Raw genomic sequence first — 23,399 nt, forward strand, 5'->3', positions numbered from 1 at the left:
TCATGGCATCTTGGCATAGATTCGATCTCCTTCGGCTGGTGGCTCAAGGAAATCCGATGGCGGGTCTTCGGGCAACTGATTTGCCTCGGCCCAGTGACGAACCGCATCAAAGTTTTTGCATCGGTGTTGGGTGTTGAAACCGACATAGGGCTCGGGGTTCTCGGGGTAAATCCATATCTGGCCCAGGACTCCACTGTCAACTGTGCACATAAGTTCTTGGCGAAGGATGTCAAGGCAATGGGCTTTGAGGGAAAGTTTTGTTAGCTGGGTCTGTTGCTTAGGAAGGATGTAGTCAATTACTCACAAACGTGACGACGGACAATATAGTCGTTGTTGATAAACGGTCCCTCGCCTTTTTCGTGATAGTAGTCATAGTTGTAGTAAAGGGATTGACGAAGAAGATTCTTTTCAACGTTAGCTGGCCATGAACAGAAAAGCTCTTGAGAATAATCGTCATAATACCAGGCAATGAAGGTGATGCAAGCCTTCCACGTTTGCTGGGAACCCTCCCCCATACTTCTCCTTGATCTTGACTTGGTCAGAAGCAAGACCAGACTGTTCGGCATCTTCTGCTGGCACTCTGACACCTCGATCTATAATAACACTATCAGTGAGCTGAAGGTGGAAAAGAGCAGACGTTGGAACATACAGTTGACACCTAGAGACTCCCATGCAGCATCAACCTCTGGGCCAGCATCCTGTCTAAAGATATTCTCATTCAAGAGGGATCCATTGAATTCCTGCAGATTATACTCAATTCCAACTTCTCTCATCACAGTAGCTAGAAAATTTTAGTGAATTTGGATTTACAAGCATACTTTGTGTGTACTCACAGTATTGGGATACATGTCGACTGCAGAGGCTATTCAAGTCTCCACGCCAGTAGAAACCAAATACGCATCCAACAAGAAAGAGGAATCCAAGAACACAGATCTGGAGTAAGATGATAGCCAAGGCTCTGCAAGTATCCGAAGATGGTTCATCACCACCGCTCCAAAGAGTTCCCTCTTCTTCTGCTAGAAGACGCTCGCCAGACTCGCGTGAGAAATCTTTCTTGACAGAGTTGTCCCAGAACATAGCTCGCATTTTGGCAATTTAAAATTGTATGGTAAAAGAGAAAAGCCTACTCGGAAGAGAGCCCAATTGTGAAAGGGAACAAGCGGTACCCCTAAACTTCGACCTAGGGCAGTGTCGCCAACTCCAACCCCAGACCGCAACTTCGACAGCCCCCCGCTTCATCCAGCCTCGTTACTGACATCAACTTGTCGGACAAGAAGACAATTGACGCAATGTGTCCCCTGCATGTCTCACACGTTTTGTGAGCCCATGAGAACCCCAGAAGCGTGGCGCACAGACAACGTGTGAAATCGCCCAAGGGAGAATTGTCAACATACATACAGCCGTCGTAAGCGTGTCTTCCATCTGGTCAGACACAATCTGCAACTGCTGACATCGGGTGATCTTCGAGGAATGCAATTAATCCCCTTCAGGCAGGATCTACACTAACTTGCCTGCAGCTTCATGCGAGGTTCATCATGCAACTCTTCCAAAGTCTACCAATCACAACAAACGTTGTTTACAATTCTATTGCCTAAAGTAATTATGAATTCACCGCCCTCTGAGATCATCGCGCGTTAGGTCGCTTATCCCCCGCAAGGCGCCATGATTCTCGACCACACGTTCATAGCTGTCCCTTGCAGCATCACTCAACAATACCGAAACTTAATGATGGAATACGAGATCCAAGCTCAGACATTTTCACCAGTAGCTCGGTGAGCTATTTATCGGTAGCTCTGAGCTACGTAATTCATGAGCTTGAAGCTGGTCCTGCTCAAATATAAATACAGGGCCAACAGCCGGTCTTCAATCATCATTCCAACAAGCAACCCTCGAGAACCCCAAAGAAACAAGAGATCTCTCAGAACAAAGCTTCTCTCTATATTTCAAGAATTTATTGGAATCTCCATTCACCAAAATGCGCTACTCTATGATCCACGGCCTTCTTCTTTTGGCTGTCTCCCCTCTGGCAGCTCTCGCCCTCCCAGTGGACCCTAACGACCAAGCTGGTCAGTGGGATCCCAGTGGACAGTACCGCAAGGGTCACTATGACCAGAGCGGTCAGTTCATCCCCAACAACGGCGATAACCGCTACAACAACAACGGTCAAGTCAACCAGAACGGCTACGTTGACCGCAATGGCCAGTGGCGCGACAACAACCAGAACAACCAGGGTGGCTGGACTGATGCCAATGGTCACTGGCACGCAAACAACAACCAAAACCAAAATGGTTGGACAGACTCCAACGGTCAATGGCACGCCAACAACCAGAACAACCAGGGCGGTTGGACCGACGCCAACGGCCAGTGGCACGCAAACCAGAAGCGCGACATCATCCCCGGACAGATTACTCCCTTTGGCGCTGAGGCTGGCCGTCTGAACCACCCTGGACTTGAGACCAAGGTTAGCCCCATGGGTGATTTGACTACTCATACTCCACACCGTCGCAGCTGGCGCCAGGATGGTGAGAACTACAACAACGGTGACTACAACAACGATTATCACTACCGCAACGGCGACTACAACCGCAATAATGACTACAACCGCAACAACGACTACAATCGCAACGACGACTACAACCGCGATGATGACTACTGGTACCGCGAGAACTGGGACCGTGCCTCGCGCGTCGCTTCCCACTTGCTCACTCCTACCCCCATCTTCCCCCGTGACATTCCCAGTGCTGCCAACAACTGGAATTCCGTGGGCGGCGCCCAGATCACACCTAGCGCCCAGAACAACCGCTACCAGAGCTATGGCAACTACAAGAACTATGGTTCCTACCAGAACTACCCTGCCAACCCCCAGGACCAGAACCAGGACAAGGCCATCAAGGCCATCACTGGTCAGCAGGAGTGAATGCTCTCTGGCACAGATCTACCTCAAGGATATGAAGCTTGGATGTCTCTTAAGAGGAAATTGATATTGAAAAGGAAGATTTGTTTATTTGTTGGTAACGCATGATTGCATGATGACACGAACTGCATACACTCATTAATGACTTTGTCTTTGTGGCTTTTGAATTTGATACGATGAAGTGAAAATTGATGAATACTAGTTAGAGGTTGACACGCAGAATAGCACTTGATTTATTGGGATATTACCTTCCCTTGAAAGTAGACCCTATGTCTCCCCATTTGATATTGGAAAAAGTAACAGATGTCTCAGGATGCTGCGTAAGAATCAGTTCCGGATTTCCCTCGGTGCTATTGCAAGGCCCTGCATCACCGCTATCAAGCCAGTTCATGAAAGCACCCGAGTCATTCCAAATGCTGAAAACCAAAACCATTCCTCGACCAAGCGCCTTGCCCATCTGCGTCAACCCTCCCATCTGCTCAAAGTAGCTAGCAGAATGTGAGCAGTACTCTTCGGTGATAGAATCAACCTTGTTACCAGACACTTCTGTCACAGCATTCTGAATCACCTTGCCTTTTTGCACATATAATCGACGAATCTCCTTCAACGCCCCCTGAGCGGTATTATCCTCGGTTAAAAACTGCGTCACAACAGTGAACGGCTTCTTCGTATCAACAACTCCTTTATACCCATAATATTCATGATCACCCAGCGCATAAGGGTTAAACCCGCAGCCCGACTTATCACAAACACCACCACTCCCACAGAGATCTCCAGAACATTCATACACCTGCGTGATATTGCACGCGTGGGGTGTATACCCCGTGGAAACTGCATTCGCCTCCCAAAGATCCATCTCGTTACAACAAGCGCCGGTAGACTCAAAATTTGCGACGCCATTTACCCATGGAAGAACTGGACACTGCGCATCGCAGTACCCAGTTCCGTATTGCGCGCCAGCCGGATTGAGCTCGTTTCGTCCGCCGGTTGTTAACATCTCGGCGAGATACAACGCACCATTCATACCGCAGACGAGAGTTGAGACGTCCACATCGAAACTGATTTCCTGGTTGAGGAGTTGGAGCATATCATAGTTCTTTCCGTCTTCGTTGAGGAGATAGACGCGTGGAGTAACGGATGAGTATGTTCCGTCCACTTTCATATATTGATGGAGTTTCAGGGAATCGCCTTTAGTTGCTACGCCATGTGCTGCGTAGTTGACTCCATCGAGAATGCAGTTCTCGGCGCATTCCGCTTCTGTTGCACAGAGGTCGGTGTTCAGTCCATTTGACCAGTCTCCGCAGGAAACAGTTTGGTTTCCTACTTCGTGGAGTGGGTGGGAAAGTGCATCTAAGACGACTGATGTTTGTTGCTTGGTGCAGCCGTGTTTAGTTGTGCACTTCCATGTCTCTAGTTTTGGGTGGAGGTCAGGGAGTCCAATTTGTTGTGAATTGACCAGTGGCAGAAGAGCCAATATCGTGGTAAGATAGATTCGTGTCATTTTAGATTATTGGATATGTTTACTTATTATTACAGCAGGAATCAGTGGTATTTATACCAATCATGCTAGCGACGTGAAGAATGTATTCCTCTGAATCTTCTGCTGTTTACATGGATTGTACAGAATGTCCGGCCCGGCGGTCCGATCGCAGTGACAGGGGAATCTCTTCAAGTTCAGGGGAAACTTCCAAGAATGGAAAGGCAGCCATGTTCTCCCCGCATCGTCAGCACCTGCATTTAGCCGCCATGTAAATATAGTTCTGTTTCCACCAATCGAGATCCCTGTATAGATCTGGGCAATCTTTGTGAAACGTGCCATGGATGACTATACTTATTTGAATACGGCCTGAAGGATAGAAGCCGAAGATATGGTTTAGCTTTCGCTTCTCCCTCGCATATCAATCTCAGACAAATATGCTGATCTGAATCCCCTTGATGACGACAGCAGTTATGTTGGATCTCGTGCACTGAAACAATATTGCCAACTTGCTATAGTCAAATCAGTAGTATTTGCTGCAATTATAGTACATTAAAGATCAACATAGTCTATATTAAACGCGATTATAGCTAAGTCTTGGTATCTTCAACTGTATACTTCAGCACACCAACATGGTTATCAACACGTGACGCCGATAATCTGGCTACGTCATTCCCGAGCCTCAATACGACCTCCGGAGCTCCCCAGTCTCCCTATACTCCTCCAACTTCGAATTGCATTTTAAAATTTCCATCATCTCCCTAAACTCCAAAATGTCCGGCATGGCATACATCCACCCAACGCGGGGCACCCCCCTCCTCCGTCTAGGTACCCAAAGCCTACGACCACACCACGCCATCCGGCCCTCGCAGCTCGCAGCTCGCACACTTCACAGCCTTACAAGTACCACCACCAAAGTCCGCCCAGCAACTAAAGCAACATCCGCCCCATCTCTTATCCCGCAAACAATAATCCGAAGCTACACAGACCTTAAAGGCTCAACCGGCAAAGCCGAAGCAGACCTTCTAATCGAAGAATTGCAAGAACTCTACGAAATAGCCAAAGACGAATTCGAAATTGCAACCGAGAGCACAGACACCGGGACAATCTACGCAGCTTCGGACCGGGAGTCTGCGCGTGATGCGCTGAACCAGTTGTCTGCTGTTTACCATTTGTACACTGCGCGCCCGGGGGAGGTTGAGAGTGAGAATGGCAATGGAAATGGAGCTGACGCTGCGGAGGATGATGGCGATGGGACTATTATTGAGACTAATTATAACCCTGCCGAGGTGCCTCGCGGTGTTAAGGATGAGGTGCGGAGACGGGTTGGGCAGCGGATTCGGGAGTTGAAGAATGCTGTTGAGCTGTTGGAGGAGAGGGCTCATGAGGAATAGATCTCTATTTTGGAAGGTGTGTTTTACATAGGATTTACAGTGTGTATTTTATGATCACGGTTGTTTCTTGAGATGTGGTATATGCAATTGGTAGATATCATAGCAGGATACGAAGATTCAATTGTAAGGTCGAACAAAATTGCCCGATTACGGGTTCCAGACCCGATGCGACTCATTGTAATATGTATCAAAACAGAAGTAAATATCGTTAGACGGCTGACCAGTGCGAAACCAGGCAACCGGTATAACCTCTTAATTAAGCGCAAACGATCCTGGCTTCATTCAGCACAGGTGGTATCAACTTTCTTTTGTGGTCTTCGAAACGTCAAAACGCCAGACACTCGGGTGTTTTCCAGCCATAGTACGCCCGGCCGCTAGTAGCGGCATATCCGTTGGGTCGTAAAGCATGACAGTCGTATACAGTAAGATCTTCGATAGGTGTGGTTCATTAGACGAGGGTGAAGGGGGTCAAGGTGAAGTGATCGGAACTCGGTGAAGGAAGGGTAGAACAGGACTCTGTTTTGTGGGTGGTCCTCTGGTGACGCTTAAGTTGGTCTAGGGGATACAGTCAGCAGAGGTATAGGAGAAAGATGGGACGGATGGTGGGCTTACCAGGTCGAGTAAAGCTCTTCGTGCATCCGGGGAATTGACATTTGTGTCGTCGTTCTCCGTGGGTCAGTCTGTGACTAGACATATTTGAAGAGTCGCCAGTGGTAAAGTTACATCCTGGCCAGGTGCATTTGAATGGCTTTTCGCCAGTGTGGGTGCGGGAGTGGGTTTTCAACTCGCTGCTGTCCGTGAACGATTTACCACAATGCTTGCAAACATACGGCTTATCACCACGGTGGCTGCGCTCGTGTCGGTCCAATGTCGCTTGTCGAGCAAATGCCTTTCCACATACTGAACAGGAGAAGTTCTTGTAGTTACTATGTGTAAGAAAGTGACCCTGAAGCTTGGACTTTTGTGAGAAGGGCTCATCCGGGCGATGACACCCTTCCCAACAACAGTAGTATCCATTTCCCTTGGCGCCATTCACAGTGCTCATGTGGCTGGTGACAAGATGCTCTTGAAGAGCACCGGCATCGGCAAAGGTAGCACCACATGCGGCTTTAATTCCATGGATCTTTGTTGACCATTTGCAAATATGCAAATCATTTTCCTCAGAGAAATCCGGAGTAGTCAGCACAGATGAGGCACCACCCTCGAGCGGTGGCGGAGTCTCCCCTGGACTAGAAAGGAGGTGAGAGCTGAAACTCGAACGAGATTGCCGTGAGTATGGTGAGTATGGGTGAGAGTGAGCATGGTGATGGGCTCGGCAGCGATGGTGGCTTCGCCGAGGTCCTTTTGAGGTGATCAGGTTGAGGTCATTGGGGTTCTTGAAGTGGCCGTGAACATGATGGTGTTCGGGGTGGAAGCAATTGAATGCATCCGTCAGGTCGGTTTTAGGTTTATCAAATGGTAACACTGGTGACACTTCATTCTGAGATGCAGTGTGTTGGTCCTGGCATATAGAAAAGTCTGAACACATTCCAAGCATGTGGAATACCTCCGCCGGGTTGACCTCAGTCTGCGTCGGCAAAGGAGGCGCCACGAACATCCCCTGCAAGTCCTTCTGGAAGTCATGACACTCAAAGTGGTTGGGAACATTCTGATCGCAGTTGCTAGCGTGTGTCTGGTAGGAGTGTAGGAAGTTATGTTGTTGGCTTGGATCGATGGTTCCAGGGAGAGGATGCTCAAGGGCTTTAGCGCCATGGCCAAGATGGTGTCCCATGGTTGTCGGTGGAAATACCCCTGTGTCTAGCGACAGCGGAGTGTTGAGTCCAAAAAGTGTATCAAATGAACAGTCTTGATTCTCGGTGCCGTCGCAGCAGTGATCCTCGAAGCAAAGAGGATCAACGCTGTCACAGTGTGTGGTATCACAGTTGATTTCTTCACAGTGATCAGCTTCACAGAGATCCTCGCAGTGGTTATCGTCACAGTGATTATCTTCGCAATGGTCTTCGCAGTCGTTGTCATCACAGTTGTCATCCTCGCAGTTTGTGACTGAGCAGACAGTAGAAGGACCGCAGGCCACAAAGCCGTCACACATTGACCCACAGTCTAGCGCGCAGTCATCTACATCACAACAGGCCTCGTCCACTTCGCAATGAGGAAGCGCCGCCTGATGCCCATGACTTGAGCAGTTCCAATGATGTTGGGAATGGTTGACCGAAGGATCTCCCGTTTCCTTTCCATCAAGATGAAAAGCTTCCCAGTTGCATTCAAGGCAAAAATCGCCTTGGGGTTGAGACGCCATGGTGCACGGTTCACTTTAGGTAGAGGAAGGGTGTCGGGCCAAAACTGAGAGGGGTTGCCAGGGACAGTATGCCGATATCAAATTGCAGCGAACGATATCAAGGAAAGCAAGTGAAAAACCGAGGGGGGTGCGACCGCAAGTGGGCTACCAGGTAATGTCCAGGTACAATATCCAACCTGCAAAATCACGCAACCGGCAGAGTCGAAACGCCACCCAGAAAGTCCACAGTGTCTAATCTCCCAACAGTAGGTCTCAATAGTGCCGGATGATCCCCTCACACAAAATACGGTCTCACAGTTGTGTCATGTGCTTGGACGTTCGGGTCTGGATGCGCTGCCGGTTATGATTAACCGACTCAATCGGAGATTTCGCGGACGTGCAGGAAAGAAGAGGACCTTGGGAGATGCGTGAAGGCGAAAAGATGAGATTAGGGGGGAACCTGATACTGCCCCCCGGTGCAGTGAGTACCTTCGGGACGATGGAGAGGATGGGGACCTTGGGGGTTAGGCGTCATGATTTTCGGGCGAATCGTGTTAGCCCTGTTGGCAAGCGGAGTGTTCATGTACACATGGCGTAGTCGCACGGCAGAGTCAAGACTCGTAAATCGACAGAGTAAGTACCTGTAGTACTCCCCAGCATTCCGATGAAAATTCTTCCCCGCGGGAGACATATCCCAGGGCTTCAGGGCTGGTCCACTCAGCGCTGCTGACTCATTCTGCCCCTTTTGCCCGCCCCTCCACATGGTGTCCTGAACCCTAAGTTGAGTGCACATTATATACAGTCAGTGATGGGAATGTCTCGTTGGAAGTCGCTGAGCAATACACCCAGAATCACTAAGGGTACCTGGGCAATCTTCAGACTGAATTGCTGACATCACTATCAACAGAGCTCACCGCCTTTGCCCCGGATCGACTATCTTATCGCAATGCTCCCTTCATCCAACCCACTTCACAGCATAGTCATTGCCATTCAATAGCATTGCACTATACTGGCTCTTGCATTCATATCTCATGGTCCAAATTAAGCCCAAAGCATACTACCAAGCTTGCACCAAGCTTGCACCAACGGCAAAGCCAACACCAACATCTCAAATCCTCCGATCGCATCCTCTCCACTCCCCTCTCTCCAACCCACTGTACAACGACAATGGGAAACATCTGCTCCCGCAGCTCCAACAAGGACAATGACCCCTTCACCCAGCCAGGCCGCACGGTTGGCACAAACCCCGCAGACCAGAACCCATCACCCCGTGCCCCGCTTCCAGCCAAGACAAATTGGAAAGCAACACCCGGCCGCACCCTCGGCGAGACCAACGCTGGTGGTAGCGAAGCCCCAAGTGATGAGGCACGTGCCAATGCAGCAATTGCTGCACAGGTATGTAACCAGCCCGCATGCAAGCTATCCAATGGGCATGCTTTCAATGTGGAGTCGGATCCGCTGGCTGACTAGTGCATCCGATATATAGAAACGCGCCGACAGTACCGGCACCGGTAAAGGTAAACTAGGCTCGAAATTAGCCGCACAGAAGGCACAGACGCATGCGCAGACATTGGATCAGGTTAGTCGGACTGAGAGGGCAGCGCGCGATGCCGATGGAGCCGAGGCTGCTAGGAGGTGGGAATGATTGAAGAGATGTGATAGGCTCTACAGTTTAGATCAAGGGGTGGCTGCAAGGGGTGATCTGATGCATCTGAGCTCCTTGATTGAAGTGATAATTTCTTATTTTGTACGTTAAAGCGTGTATCCTGCAGCTGTTGGTATGTTTGCAATGATGTTTGTCTTATGTCCATGTGACATCATGTGATCAGCTGCTCAGCTGGCCGGCTATAAATACTTGGCTCTGCCCGTTCCTCTTCCTCTTTTCTTCTTTCTCTTTCATACTTACCTTGTTTGGGTGGCTGCGATCATCAAGGCGGCTCACCACAGTCTGGTCCCTGCATTGCACAGCGCGGCGGAACAGTCTGTTCAATGGCTTTCGGGTCATTGACAGGCGTATTCTTTGGCACTCTCCATTCGTGGAACCATTTTCTTTTCATCAACCTTAGGGCCAGTGGCTCGAGCTTGGAGAAGAGAATGTAATCAAACCGTAGTTAGTCTGAGGGTTCTCGAAGTTATGGTGTACTTGTACTGCTTGTAAGATTCACCTACCCTGGCGAAACCCTGGACATCTTACCCCGTATTGTGTCCGTCAGTCCGTGTCCTGGTCCCCCATCTTGCTGTCGCCCTGTACACTGCTGGCGCCATCCTCCGTCGTCGCCCTTGGTCATCCCAAGCCATCCCTGGCCCGGACTCTCTTTCCTGCACAGGTGGTTGAGTGTTGATCATTCTTCACTTCAATGCCATCTTACTACACTGCTACAGATCTTATTTATTCTTGCTACCACTTCGTATCTCAAACACCCTCTACTCCTTGTACACCTTTGATGCGCCCCGAGCCTCAGACCTAGTAATACGAAATACAATCTACGGTAACTTCTACGTAAAACAAAAGACCATCATCATGAACACATCAACATGATAAATTCAATAGCCCGGGAATTGACGCGAGCTAGATGACTGAGGGTATTGTACAACCAGATATGAAAACACAAATCCGCTCACCATGTCACCACGAAAACGAACTAAAGCACATTGTAACGGCCACCAACAGGAGCGCGCGCCTCGCTGTCCGCAGCCGCAATCGTACCCTCCTTCAGCAGGCGCATCAACTCACGCATAGCATTAGTCACGGAGATTTCGGTCTCGCCCTCCACAAGAATGTACAGCTTGGGAAGCTCGCCGGCAGCGGGTTCCTTGCCATTTGCATAAAAGTTGCCCTTTGTTGTGATAGATGTACCAGAGGATTCCAGGATCTTGGCGACGTTCGTGCGGTTGGTAACGGCCCAACGTGCTTTCTCTGTGTGAAATAAAACGATTAGAATTATTCTCATTGTTCTCAATGTAATTGAGACAGAAGGGGGAGGAGGGGGAGAGCTTACGAGGGAAATCGTTGATCTCCATTGTCGCGTGGAAGGCGCCGGCGTCAGGTCCACGGTTGTCGATGGGGACACCTGACCTCATCACGCCGGCACGGCTGAGACGTGCGTTGATACTTGCGACAGCGGAGCCAACCTTGTCCAGCGCATTCTTGGGTCCACCGGCGGGATCCTTTTCGGTCCTATGGACTGTAATCTTGCCGTCCAGGTCAATGCCCTTTGGAACACCCGGTAGAGACGCCGACGGCGCGGCGGGTGCGTTGGCGGATTGGACAGCAGACAGGGCCTTGTTGAAGCGGTCCTCCTTCTTCTCTTCATCTTCCTCACTCTCTTCTTCTTCTTCGTCGTCGTTATCGCCGGTCTTGTACGTACGCCGCTCGCGCATACGGGCAGATTCACGCTCTTCATCAAGTCGGTCCAGACCCTTACCACCGAAGCCAGCGTTGTTTCCGGCTTTGTGCTCCTTTCCAGCCCTGACTTTCTCGTGGAATCCGTCAACTAGCTTTTTGACTGGCTCGGGCACCTCTTGTCCACTTTGTTTCAAAGCCTTTGCGATGTCTACTGCGTACCGGTCCTGCTCTTCCGTGATAAAGGTCACTGCAGTTCCAGTGTTTCCAGCTCGACCGGTTCGACCAACACGGTGAACATAGTCCTCCATGTGGTTAGGAGCATCATAGTTGACGACCAGTTTCAGTTGCTTGACATCCAAACCACGAGCAGCGACAGACGTGGCAATCAGGACAGGGAAAATACCCGCCTTGAAATCTTCAATGGTGGAGTCACGATCAATCTGGTCCTTTCCACCGTGGATCGACATACACGGGTAGCCCTTGCGCATCAGCTCTTGGAGCAAAGAATCGGCAGACTCCTGACGTTCCACGAAGATCAAAGAGCGGACATCCTCGTTTTCATCATCAGAGTACAAGTTACCCAGAAGCTCCAGCAAGCGGACAAACTTCTTCTCTTCATTGCGGACCTCGACGATTTGGGTGATCTCGGACGCTACGACACTTCGACCACCAACGGTAATCTCGATAGGATTGTGCAACGCTTTTCTGGCCAAGGATTCCATGCTCCTGGGGAAGGTAGCCGAGAACAGCACAGTCTGGCGATCAGGTCGGATGCGGTTCACAATCTTCATGACCTGTGGTTCGAAACCCATATCGAACATGCGGTCTGCCTCATCCAGGACGACATATGTGACCCGGGTCAAGTTGAGGACGCGACCTGAGTTTGCAGCTAGCAGATCAAGGACGCGACCGGGTGTGCAAACAACAATTTCAGCTCCTCGCTTCAAGTCGGAAATCTGGTCCTTAATGGGAGCTCCACCATACGCACAAACTGCCCGAAGATTCAAGGCCTTCAAGTAAGGCTTGCAGTCCTTGTGGATCTGAACGGCTAACTCACGGGTAGGAGTCATGATTAACCCGATGGGGCCTTCCATGGGAGCCAAGGGCCGTTGGTCTTTGATGTGTCGGAACATTGGAATCAAGAAAGCAGCTGTCTTTCCGGAGCCAGTCTTGGCCACACCGATGGTATTGCGACCTGACATGATTGCCGGGATTGCCTGGGCTTGGATGGAGGTGAGGCTCTCGTAGCCAAGCTTGGAGACAACGTCCAAGGTCTGCACACCCAGTCCGCATTGAGACCACTTCTGAACAGGCGTTGGGACATCAGAACCACGGATCTTGATGCCATCCAATTCCAGACGCAAGTTTGCAACCTCCGCCTCGCTCAGACCAGCAAGGTCGGAAGGCTCAGTGTAAAAGTTCTTGCGGAATGGCTCATACTCAAGCTTGGAATGGTCAATGGTGGGGAGCTCCCGCTTCTTTCTCTTCTTTGCTATGGCGAGGAGGTCATCGGCAGCATCATCAGCACCGACTGCGGTGGCATCCACATCCTCGTCGTCTCCGAACATCGCCTCAGGTTGCTGTGACTCCTTTTTCTTCCCGAATTTGGCACCCGATGTCTTCTTTGGTGGCGCGGTGTCTTGGAGCTCTGACATGAAAGCATCCAGAGGGTCAACTTCATCAGCTTCGTCGACCTCCATAGGGGTAGAATCGGCGTGTCCATTTGTCGAGTCCTCCATTTGGACATCTCCATTTGAGGTATTCTGAAGACGCTCTTCTCGTCGCTCAGCAGCGGCACGTGCTACCGCTGCAGCAGTTTCTTCCGTTTCTTCGTCATGCATATCAACATCATCATCTTCGTCTGCATTGGCTGCTGGCTCGGTATCTTTTGAATCATCAAGAGGCGGGGTCGGTAATCGTTCCAGCTTTTTGCGGGTGGATTCTTCTTCACCAAAGCCCAGAGTGATAGGCGCAGAGGGCTTTTCGGCGTCAGAGGTTTGCTTGGCACCCAAACCAAATCCGCTAACATTACCCTTAGCTTTCAAAGGACCGGAAAGCTTGGCAGGCGCAGGAGCAGGTTTATTAGCTGTCGCGGACAGTTTGGATGTTGGCACCGCAACATCAGTGCCAAGAACTGCGGGTGTTGCGGAGTTTGTTGTCGATGGCTTCGCGATAGCCTTGGGATCGAACTTTCCGGGATATGCAGTGGAAGCTGGGGACTCGGCGGGTGTCATAGGAGTCTGGGGAGAGCCCACAGCTGAAGAAACTCCCTGTTGACGGTCAAGCTGGTCCAGGATATTCTTCGGGCCTGATGCTTCCTGCTCTCGTTGCTTGCGCTCGCGCTCGGCCGCCTGCTTCTGCTTCCATGCCTCTAGCCTGGCTTGCCTTTCCGCTTTTTTCGCTTCGTCGGTCTGTGCAGCCGGAGCTGGTGTGGACTGCTTGGATGGCTCTCGAGTTCTGGACGTTGACTGTCGGTTCGTTGCACGATCACGACTGGAATCCCGTCTAGATTTCGGTTTCAAATCAGCAGAATCATCTATCCGCCTGCGGTCCCGCTCGCGCGAATCATCTCGCCTGGCCCGAAACTCTCTATCGCGACTTCGCCGACGATCAACATCTTCATTTCGGTCTCTAGAGCGCCTGCGGTCTCGGGATCGGTCTCTGCGGCCTGGTCGGTAGGTGTCTTCGTCACGACGGTCTAGCGAGCGGTCACGGCGTCTGTATCCATTTCGATCACGAGCGCGCTCGCGCTCACGATAGCGTCTCTGTATCAAACATGCATGGTCAGAAGTCTGCCGCGATAATATCTTGCGATTCGCCACACATACCTCTGGGCTGCGGGATCTGCGAGAACCGCGTCCATCATCTCGCCGACTCCTGTCATAGCGATCATCATCACGGCGATTGCGTCTGGATGAAGAGTATGTGCTGCCTACAGGTGATGGTGAGCGAGTATCCCCGTGGCGAGCCATTGTTGCAGGCTGATTAGTGAGTGTTACTGAAGCTCAAAAAGTCTCGGGGCACCGAGCGTTGAAAGAGTAAGCGTCGCCTCTCTGCAGAAAATAAGCTCTCAGGTCGGCAAAATTACGTCGTGGGAACAAACGTATCAAACGTCGTGGCCCGAGAAGTGAAGCAATCGTGGAGAATACTGGTCACGTGAGTGTGTGATGAGCTAACCCGATGCGGATAGATCCAAATGAAGGGCGCGCCGTCCACCCTCCTCTCCGCTTGCGTCAGAAGCTCTTGTGGTGCTTTCTATCTTGCAGCTCCAATTTACAGCTGTGTTTATCTTTTTACTTCAAGTCTCAGTTTACTCCGACAATTGATTATGGCTTGGCAGTCCGCAGCTCGGGGTGCCCTCCTCCGACCCCTGCACTTCGGTGCTTCCACTCGCCCTAATGCCCTGATCGGCGTGCAGAACCAGCTTCGTCACCTTTCTCTGGCGGCCAGCGGACGCCAGGCGCGCCCCCAGCTCCAGAATATCCCCGCCACTCAATCGCTCTTGCAATCGAATTCGTTCGCGACAGATGCCTCCCCCAAGGCCAAGACCAAGGTGAAGACCAAGGCAAAGAGCGACAGCGCAAAAACCGCTAAGAGCAGCTCGAACAAGAAGAAGCCGATGACCGAGAAGCAAAAAGAAGCTAAGAAGCTCCGCGCGCACAAGGACCACATCAAGCAGCTGAAAGAGGCTGCCTTGGAATTTCCCAAGCGTTTGAATGAAAGCTGGTACACCCTCGCTCTCGTTGATAAAATCAATGAAATCAAGGGAGAGTACAAAGCCACGGAAGCACTGAAGATGGCTTCCCAGATGATCAAGCCCGTCCCGAATGAAGCGGTATGGTTCAAAACGCCTGTCTGATTTCAATGTACTAATTTCCCATTATAGAAATACCGAGCTCAGGCCGAGGAAAACAGAGCCGCCAACAAAGCCGCATTTGAAGAGTGGCTGAAATCCTACACTCCTCTTCAGATCAGACAAGCCAACACCGCCCGGGCGTCCCTTCTACGTATTGAAGACAAGCCCCGCAGCAAGCGCTGGCCGACGATCCAAGATGAGCGCCTGGTCAAGAGACCTGCCACCAGCTACAACATTTACTGCTCTGAGCGTTTGAAGTCCGGTCATTACACGGATGCTCCTGAACGAATGTCCGCCATTGGTAAAGAGTGGAACGCAATGTCTGAGACAGAGAAAGAGGTATGGATACAATGGACAAGTGATTGACTGCATAAACTAATTATCGCAATAGCCCTACCACAAATTGGCAGCCGAAGATTATGTGCGATACCAGAAAGAGCACCAGGAGGTCTATGGATTCCCAGTTCCATCCAAGACTGAGGACTCATCCTAACTTGATCTTTGATCTATGTCGGGCTGGTGTGGTGTCTGAATTGAGAGGTTGTCCCAGGAAGGTATCCTCTCGGTCTGGTGTATGTCACATGTGTGTTTCAGCTTCCGTGTCGCTCAATTCCCTTTTTGTCGCTGTATTGTAGTTTCATCTCACTGTTTTCTATAAGTTTCTGTTTCTGGGTGTGGATGCTATGCAGATGATTATTGTTAGAAGAAAACATCTTCGAGGCCTACTCTCCGATTCAAGTATCATTCCATCTGTGCGATATCACATCGTCTGACTCATAACAGACATCCAACTTTGTTGCCGCAGACTCTCCACACCCCCGCACTGGGTCATTTTGCTCCGGCGCACAAGTGGCGGTGAGCAACGGATGTGCTGCACTTGCAGAGCGCCAGAGCGATCTAGTGTAGATACAGTGACGAATTGGTTAGGCCGAAAGATGAGGAGAAGCATGGATCTCGTGCAACGAGGGCGAGAGGTGATGTATCCAGCTGCTCTATCGTACCGTGTGTCCATACAATCGAACAACTACAGCACCCTGCATTGTATACTGCATGTTTGTTTCTTCTTTGCAGACGGGTAAACCCGCTGGTTGGGCATCCACGGAACCAAACAGTCTATTCTCGAGTGATCCATGGATGAAGAGGGTCGCGCCATGGTTGCGGTGTAGTGGAAATTGGATGCGATGCTGGAACTAAAGTGGCTGGTTATGTTTATGTACTTGTTCATCTGCAGTGCTGATGGAGGGGGACTCTGACGATCGATAGGACAGTCAGACTGCATGGATATCACAGTCTGCGCCTATAGTATGCCATGCAGAATGTAAGCCAAAGCATTGGAGCCGAAAAAAGTTAAACGGTGATCCCGTTCATCCCAGCCATCTCTCTATTGTCAAGTCTTTTGACTGTTGGAATCCTTGTTTGACTATTGCTATGGTATCTGCTATTCTCATAGCAAGTTATAGAAGGGTAAGATCCCAATATCCCAATTAAATCGGGAATCGAAATCGACAACTCCCCCGAGGCATGAGATGATCTTCACTCCACCGCCCCAACTACTTTCATCCCTGCCTCCAGCTGATCCCTCAACTTTTCCCTTTCTTACCTTGACTCCTATACTCATACAATACTCACACCTCTGTGTTGTCTCTAATTTTTCTCAGCTCGCATATACGTCTTATCCCACGCCCGAAACAAGCACCTGAACTCGCGCCGGTCGTGCAGGGGAGGTTATTTGCTCTTTTTGTTTTGTTTGATCTGACGCTTTAACTTTCGACCTGTCGACAAATCTAGCCGGACATCGAACACCCCTTTGCGCATCGTGCCACTTCGCGACCTGATACTATCCTCGCCCCGCCTGTTTGCCGATTTGGGGTCCATCCCCCGCCGGGACTCGAGTACACCAAACCCCGATGCGTTCGCACTCAATATCGCGAAGTTGACAGATCTGTGATTGGTGTGTAATCGCATGTGATTTCGATATGGATATTATTACAGAGGGGTCTTATCAAGCAGGCGCGGGGAAGATTCACAGTCTGGAGGATGTCGCATACAACACTGCGGACCTGCAAAAGGAGGTGGAGAGAGTTGTTGATGATGTCTGGGCTACATTTGTTCTGGGGGTGAATTTTGGTCCTCGGAAATTTGATCTAGGGGCCCAATTGAGTTCGCGCGCCCCAGAGCCACTATTGCACGACCAGCCGCCTGCCTACGACGATGTGATTCATGATCTTCCTCCCGAATACTCTGCGCTTCCCCCGCTCGCGCAGCGCAGACGTTCTGTTATTTCTTCTGCGCCGCGGACCGCGAGAGATAAATCGCCTACGACATCGTTTGCATTGCTGAAAGATCGCATGTTGGATGTTCATATTGATTTTGAGGAACTGACTGGTGTAAGGGAACACAAGAAGAAAAAGCCTGCGGCGAAGAAAGCCGCTCCACCTCCGTCTCCGCCTGCTGGCTCCGATCCTCCAGCGGACGAGCCGCCCAATGGGGATGGAGGGGGTGACGGAGAAGGTGACGGTGGTGGCGCTGGTGATGCAGGTGGTGCCGGAGATGGCGGTGACGGGGGTGATGACTGGAATGATTGGAATGTGAGCGGGAACAAAAAGGACAAGAAGAAGAAGCAGGAGGAGGAAGAGGCCGAGAAACTCGCGAAGGAGGAGGAAGAAAGGAAAGCCGCCGAAGCGTCTGCTGCCAAGGATCTCAGCTGGGCTGAGGACGATGGTGGTGATGACTCCTGGGCTGGGTTCAACACCGTGGGGAAGAAGAAGAAGAGCAAGGTAAGAGTTCCTGGTCTTCCATGTCAAGCTGGACTTCTCCTCTAAATAGGAAAACAGGATGAAGGACCCCCTGGAGGTTTTCAGGATGTAAGTTTGGACGGCGGCGCACCGCAGCTGGACTTGAACTTTGAAACTGCGGCCCCCAAGACTGGCGGAACTGGATTCAGTTTTGGGGGCTGGGGCAAAGACTGGAATACCGGCGGTAAGCTTGATCTCGATGAGCCTCCCAAAGAAGATAACAATCCTTGGGGTGCCACGAAAAAGAAGTCTTCGAAAACCGCTGGCGGGTTCGATTTTGGTGACTTGGACGCTCCCCCTGAGAAGCAAGAGGACGATTGGGGAGGAGGCTGGGATGTCTCGACCAAAGACAAGAAAAAGAAAGGCAAAGTTGAACCTGAGCCCGAACCTGAGCCCGTGCCTCCTCCACCCCCTCCAGCTCCTCCAGCTCCTCCAGCTCCTCCGGTCAGACCCGACTTCACACAGGAAGCATGGTACCTGAACATGTCCAAGAAGGAACAACGCAAGGCGAAGAAAGAGATGGAGAAGAAGTGGAAAGATGAGGATGAAGCTATGGCAAAATTGGCAGCTGAACAAGTTGAAGCACAAGCCGCTGAAGAAGTGGTCCCTGAGCCTGAGAAGTCTCCTGAGCCAGAAAATGACTGGAGCTTCTCTGGGTCCAAGTCGAAGGACAAGAAGAAAATCGACCTTTTAGCTGACCCAGAGCCAGCTCCAGATCCTCCGCCGGCAGATGACTGGATGGGTGGATGGGGCACAACGGTCAAGAAAAAAGACAAGAAGTCCAAGGAACCAGAACCTGAGCCCGAGCCAGAACCTGTTGCGGATGTTGGTTTCTCGTGGGGCGTTTCCACGAAGGACAAGAAGAAAAAGAAGGGCAAAGTCGAGCCAGAACCCGAACCCGAACCTGAACCCGAACCGGAGCCTGAGCCCGAACCTGAACCCGAGCCGGAACCTGAACCTGAGCCAGAGCCGGAGAAACCAGTTCATGACGATCCTCTATACGAAGGTTGGAAGGACCTTTCCTCCAAGGAACGTAAGAAGCGAGAAAAGCAATTGATACGAAAGGGTCTACCCATACCGGGCAAGGACTTTGAACTTCCATCTGATAAGCCCGAGGAACCACCAGCTCCGGAACCTGAGCCCGAACCCGAACCAGAGCCTGAGCCTGAACCTGAACCTGAACCTGAACCTGAACCGGAGCCTGAACCTGAACCTGAACCTGAACCTGAACCGGAGCCAGCACCGGAGCCGGAACCTGAGAAACCAGCTGAAGATGACGGCTGGGGATGGGGCGTCACCAAAGAGAAGAAAAAGAAAAAGAAAGGCAAGGATATCGAAGAACCTCCTCCACCTGCACCAACCCCTCCTGCGCAGGGCTTGACTCCTGAGCCTGAGGCTATGGGTGATAATGGCGATGATATATGGGCAGAGCTGGCTCCGAAGACCAAGAGCTCAAAGAAGACTAAGGCTATCGAGTCACCCAAGGAAGAAAAGACATCCAAGAGTTTCTGGTCAACTTTAACAGGTACTTCAACGAGCAAATCGAAATCGACGAAGAAGACCAAGGAGGAAAAGAAGGAGCCTGAGCCCATTGAGGAAGATCTACTGATCGACGTTGGTGATGACCCCCCAGCAGATCCTGAACCGGAGCCAGAACCAGAACCAGAACCAGAGCCTGAGCCTGAACCTGAACCTGAACCCGAGGTTAAACCTGAACCTATGAAGGAAGAACCTCCTCCGCCGGAGAAGAGCTCCAAGTCCAAGAAACTCAGCGTTGCTGAGCGTATCAAGGCTTTGGAGCAAGCTAAGAAAGACAAGCTTAAAGAGGAAAAGGCCGGTAAAAGCAAAAGTAAAGAGAAGAAGGTCGAGCCAGCTCCTGAGCCCGAGCCTGAGCCAGAGCCTGAACCTGAACCGGAGCCAGAACCGGAGCCAACGAAGAAGAGCAAGTCAAAGTCAAAGTCCAAGGATTCAGTTCCAGGAAGCTTCCCAGACTTTGGTGATGATCCCGAACCTGAACCCGAACCTGAACCAGAGCCAGAACCAGAGCCAGAACCTGAGCCTAAGCCCGAGCCAGAACCTGAACCAGTCCCCGAGCTAGCACCGGAGCCTGACCTTTCCAAGATGTCAAAAAAGGAACTCAAGAAGTACAAAAAACTGCAAGCAGCAGCCGCTGCTGCTAAGCCCCCAACTCCCCCGCCACCGCCAGAGGAACCACCTGTGCCTGAAGCTGAGCCAGAGCAGGAGCCTGAACCTGAGCTCGAAGCCGAGCCAGCGCCAGAGGCTGAACCAGAGCCAGAGCCTGAGGAGCCAGTGGAAGAGGCCAAAGATGCCCCTCCCACGCCTCCACCGGAGGAGCCACCAAAGGCGTCCAAGAAGGACCGAGCCCGCGTGGAGCGCACGACCACCTCATCTTGGGGCTTCTGGGGAGCCGCTCCGCCGCCCAAGAAATCCAGCAAGAAGGAGACCAAGGAGCCAAAGGAACTCAAGGAGCCAAAGGTCCAAGAGGAACCAGAAAAGCCAAGGAAGAAAGAGTCAACTCGAGAGCGGTCTCCCTCCGCAGCGATGCGAACCAAGTCGAGTAAATCTCGACCAAAAGAAGCTGACCCAGAAGTCGAGAAATCCTCATCTGACCGCGAGAAACACCGAGAGCGCGAGGCTCGTTCTTCAAAGAATCAGCGTAGCGTGGCTTTGGCCAACATGGTTCTGGGGACACCCCAATCTCGAAGCAAATCGACTCGGAAGCATGGATCTTCTTCCAAACCGGTCTCCAGGCGTCCATCCGTTGAAGAGGACAAGGCTTCTATGCCCACTCCACCTCCTGATGAGAAGCCAGACGTTGCTGATAAGGCAGCCAAGTTGATGGGTGTTAACGCTTCCAAGTCTCGTCGTGAGAGACCACGCACTGAGAGGCGGAAATCAGGTTTGTCTTTTTGTGTCAGCCTCCAGTTGTGTCGTTTTGCTTACAATGTATTTAACAGCTCGGGATCCATACGCAATCGAGGACGACGACCTTGTAATGGTTGACAAAGAGGACGCAGAGGGCCATTCACCGAAAGAAGACTCCAGTCGCTCGAAACGCAAGTCAAAGAGACAGGTCCGTGAACAATCATTCAGCTTATCGAGTTGGTATTAACGATAGTAATCAGCCCCGCGCCAAGCCAGATGAGGAAGATGACGGAGTAATCGTCGACGCAGAACAAGCACAGCCACCTCCAGACGTCTTATCAGGGGCTGACGATATGGCCGACGCACCCCCAAGAGAACGCCGTCTTAAGCGTTCCAACACGACACCTAAGAAACCAGAGACAGGTGGTATCATGGGACTGATCGGCTCTTTCAGGAAGAGTACCAGGCCGGAAATGCCGGAAAGGAAGAAATCACGCTCATATCGAGATGATGACGGGAGATATGCTACAGAAACAGAGCGTGAAACAGCCCGTAAATTACGACGCGATGATCGACGCAGAGGTTCTGTCAGACCAGACACCGATGCCGAAGGATTTGTCACGGATGCCGCTGGCGGAGTTGGAGGTGCAGGTACTGAAGCAGAAGACGCTGAAGCTCGCAGGGCAGCACGTAAGGCAAAGCGAGCATCTCGACAGGCACCCTCGGACGCACGCGAAAGCGCACGCGAGAATGCGCGAGAGATCGCGCGTGAAAACGAAGCCCGGGAAGCAGAAGAGCGACGGGCAAGAAGAAAAGAACGAGCACGTGAACAGCGTGCCCGTGAAGAAGAGGAAGAAGAGCGCCGCCAAGAAGAGAAACGAGCTCGACGAGCAGCCCGCGAGGAACGTCGGGCCCGAGAAGAACAAGCAGCAAGAGAAGAACAGGCAGCCCGAGAAGCCGAAGCCCGAGAAGCCGAAGCCGCCGCCGAAGCGAAGGCAGCCGAGCGACGCGAACGACGACGACTACGCGAAGAAGAAATGCTAGCCGCAAAAGCCAGCCGCCGTCGCTCCCGCGTCGAAGAACGATATCCCGACGAAGTCCTCCCAGACGAACGGGAGATCGTAGATCGTCGAGGAGGTCGTAGCTCGCGAGTACCCGAAGACCCCAAAGCCCGTCGTCGCAAGTCCAGGGCTGCACCTGAGCCCGAGGAGTCACATCGGCCGACTCCTATGAAACCAGGCGCGGGCAAGAACAAGACCTCCTCGTGGGTCTATTCTCAAGCTGACGAGCCACCAGAGCCGCCGCCGATTATGCCTACTGTCATTGACATGCCTCCTGCCGGTGCGACCAATGAAAACGGAAACGGCCATTCCCTCTCGTCGGATGAGGAGGCTCGTCGCGCTGCTCGCCGAAAAGCTCGTCGTCGTGCAAAGTACCCCGACGAAGAGGTCGATGATGCCCGTTCTCGGAGACGGGACTCCCGTCGAGAGGGTGTGAAAAGTAGCTCTGGCAGTGGTGATTATGAGCGTGATCGTGGTATGAGATCGCAGCCTGGGAGTCGGCAGGGTGCTCCGCCTAGTTCGGCTGCTAAAGGGAAGTCGAGCTGGTTCCGGAAACTGACGACCTTTTAACCTATAAAAAAAGTTGGCGGTTGTTTGTATTTGATGCTTTGCTGTTTGGTGGCAATTTTGTGTTATGTTTGTTCTTTTGTATATTGCTTATAGCGTTTGTTTGGGTTCGTTTGTATGCGAGATCTGTGGATATGCAGATGGACAGGACGTGACGACAGATATGATATGATACTATGACTCAGTACGTGAAAACGGACAATTTTATTCTATTTTTCTCTATTTAGTGGATGATCTGTTACTTGTATTGACATGTTGAACAATAAAATGCGAATTCTTAGATTTACGAGACAGCAAGCATATGAGGTTTTAGCTAATTAGTCACTAAGGTAATATGACATATTTATCTTGTTTCTAGCTGTCATATAGTAAGACTATAATTGAATATTATATGAGAACCAGAAAAGTACCATCGGCTTCAGTATATAAAAAATACGTCTGAAGATTAAAAAAAAATGCCAGCGACGAGGTTCGAACTCGCGCGGGTTGCCCCACCAGGGTTTTATTCTTTGAGAATCTTAAATCTGGCACCTTAAACCACTCGGTCACACTGGCCATAATACGGTCATTTCTGATTTTTGATTTTATCAACTACCGTGCTCAATGCCTAAAAAAAAGATATATCTCCACTGTTTTCGGCTCGTGGTCCTCCCTTGCTTAATATTTTGTAGGAATGACTTTAATTTCTATATAAGTGTAGCTTATCACTTTAGTTTGTCGTCTTTTACTACTAGGAAGCCATTTGTTCGACTACCAGGGTCTTCAGACTCAAATCTTTGCAAATTAGGGCAAATACGACAATAATAGCGATAGGCTCGGGAAATTATA

The 23,399-nt window shown here is 51.1% G+C and overlaps 9 protein-coding genes across 9 annotated transcripts; 5 read left to right on the forward strand and 4 right to left on the reverse strand.

Moving 5' to 3' along the window:
• On the reverse strand, positions 1-1,086 carry N7508_006837 (oxidase ustYa family protein; the record flags this gene model as incomplete). Its single annotated transcript, XM_058464903.1, has 5 exons — positions 1-242; positions 305-404; positions 463-593; positions 650-781; positions 834-1,086. 5 exons carry the CDS (start codon positions 1,084-1,086, stop codon positions 1-3), a joined length of 858 nt encoding a protein of 285 aa, XP_058318756.1.
• Positions 1,087-1,975: 889 nt separating this feature from the next.
• Positions 1,976-2,917, forward strand: N7508_006838 (uncharacterized protein; the record flags this gene model as incomplete). The annotated part of the gene is made up of 1 exon (XM_058464904.1): positions 1,976-2,917. One exon carries the CDS (start codon positions 1,976-1,978, stop codon positions 2,915-2,917), a length of 942 nt encoding a protein of 313 aa, XP_058318757.1.
• Positions 2,918-3,158: 241 nt separating this feature from the next.
• Positions 3,159-4,415, reverse strand: N7508_006839 (glycoside hydrolase family 7 protein; the record flags this gene model as incomplete). Its single annotated transcript, XM_058464905.1, has 1 exon — positions 3,159-4,415. One exon carries the CDS (start codon positions 4,413-4,415, stop codon positions 3,159-3,161), a length of 1,257 nt encoding a protein of 418 aa, XP_058318758.1.
• A 749-nt stretch (positions 4,416-5,164) lies between these two features.
• Positions 5,165-5,785, forward strand: N7508_006840 (uncharacterized protein; the record flags this gene model as incomplete). Its single annotated transcript, XM_058464906.1, has 1 exon — positions 5,165-5,785. One exon carries the CDS (start codon positions 5,165-5,167, stop codon positions 5,783-5,785), a length of 621 nt encoding a protein of 206 aa, XP_058318759.1.
• Positions 5,786-6,233: 448 nt separating this feature from the next.
• On the reverse strand, positions 6,234-8,081 carry N7508_006841 (C2H2-type zinc finger protein; the record flags this gene model as incomplete). The annotated part of the gene is made up of 2 exons (XM_058464907.1): positions 6,234-6,340; positions 6,398-8,081. 2 exons carry the CDS (start codon positions 8,079-8,081, stop codon positions 6,234-6,236), a joined length of 1,791 nt encoding a protein of 596 aa, XP_058318760.1.
• A 1,146-nt stretch (positions 8,082-9,227) lies between these two features.
• Positions 9,228-9,705, forward strand: N7508_006842 (uncharacterized protein; the record flags this gene model as incomplete). Its single annotated transcript, XM_058464908.1, has 2 exons — positions 9,228-9,455; positions 9,547-9,705. The coding sequence occupies 2 exons, from the start codon at positions 9,228-9,230 to the stop codon at positions 9,703-9,705; spliced, it is 387 nt and encodes a 128-aa protein (XP_058318761.1).
• A 997-nt stretch (positions 9,706-10,702) lies between these two features.
• Positions 10,703-14,378, reverse strand: N7508_006843 (uncharacterized protein; the record flags this gene model as incomplete). The annotated part of the gene is made up of 3 exons (XM_058464909.1): positions 10,703-10,977; positions 11,060-14,171; positions 14,235-14,378. The coding sequence occupies 3 exons, from the start codon at positions 14,376-14,378 to the stop codon at positions 10,703-10,705; spliced, it is 3,531 nt and encodes a 1,176-aa protein (XP_058318762.1).
• A 356-nt stretch (positions 14,379-14,734) lies between these two features.
• Positions 14,735-15,755, forward strand: N7508_006844 (uncharacterized protein; the record flags this gene model as incomplete). Its single annotated transcript, XM_058464910.1, has 3 exons — positions 14,735-15,241; positions 15,293-15,601; positions 15,654-15,755. 3 exons carry the CDS (start codon positions 14,735-14,737, stop codon positions 15,753-15,755), a joined length of 918 nt encoding a protein of 305 aa, XP_058318763.1.
• A 1,501-nt stretch (positions 15,756-17,256) lies between these two features.
• Positions 17,257-22,574, forward strand: N7508_006845 (uncharacterized protein; the record flags this gene model as incomplete). The annotated part of the gene is made up of 4 exons (XM_058464911.1): positions 17,257-18,039; positions 18,097-20,977; positions 21,036-21,151; positions 21,204-22,574. Coding segments are annotated over 4 exons (5,151 nt in total), but the record flags the coding sequence as incomplete, so codon positions are not given.
• Positions 22,575-23,399: the final 825 nt, after the last annotated feature.

Source organism: Penicillium antarcticum (genome assembly GCF_028974205.1).
Source record: "Penicillium antarcticum strain IBT 31339 chromosome Unknown utg000006l_segment0_segment0, whole genome shotgun sequence".
Lineage (NCBI taxonomy): Eukaryota > Fungi > Ascomycota > Eurotiomycetes > Eurotiales > Aspergillaceae > Penicillium > Penicillium antarcticum.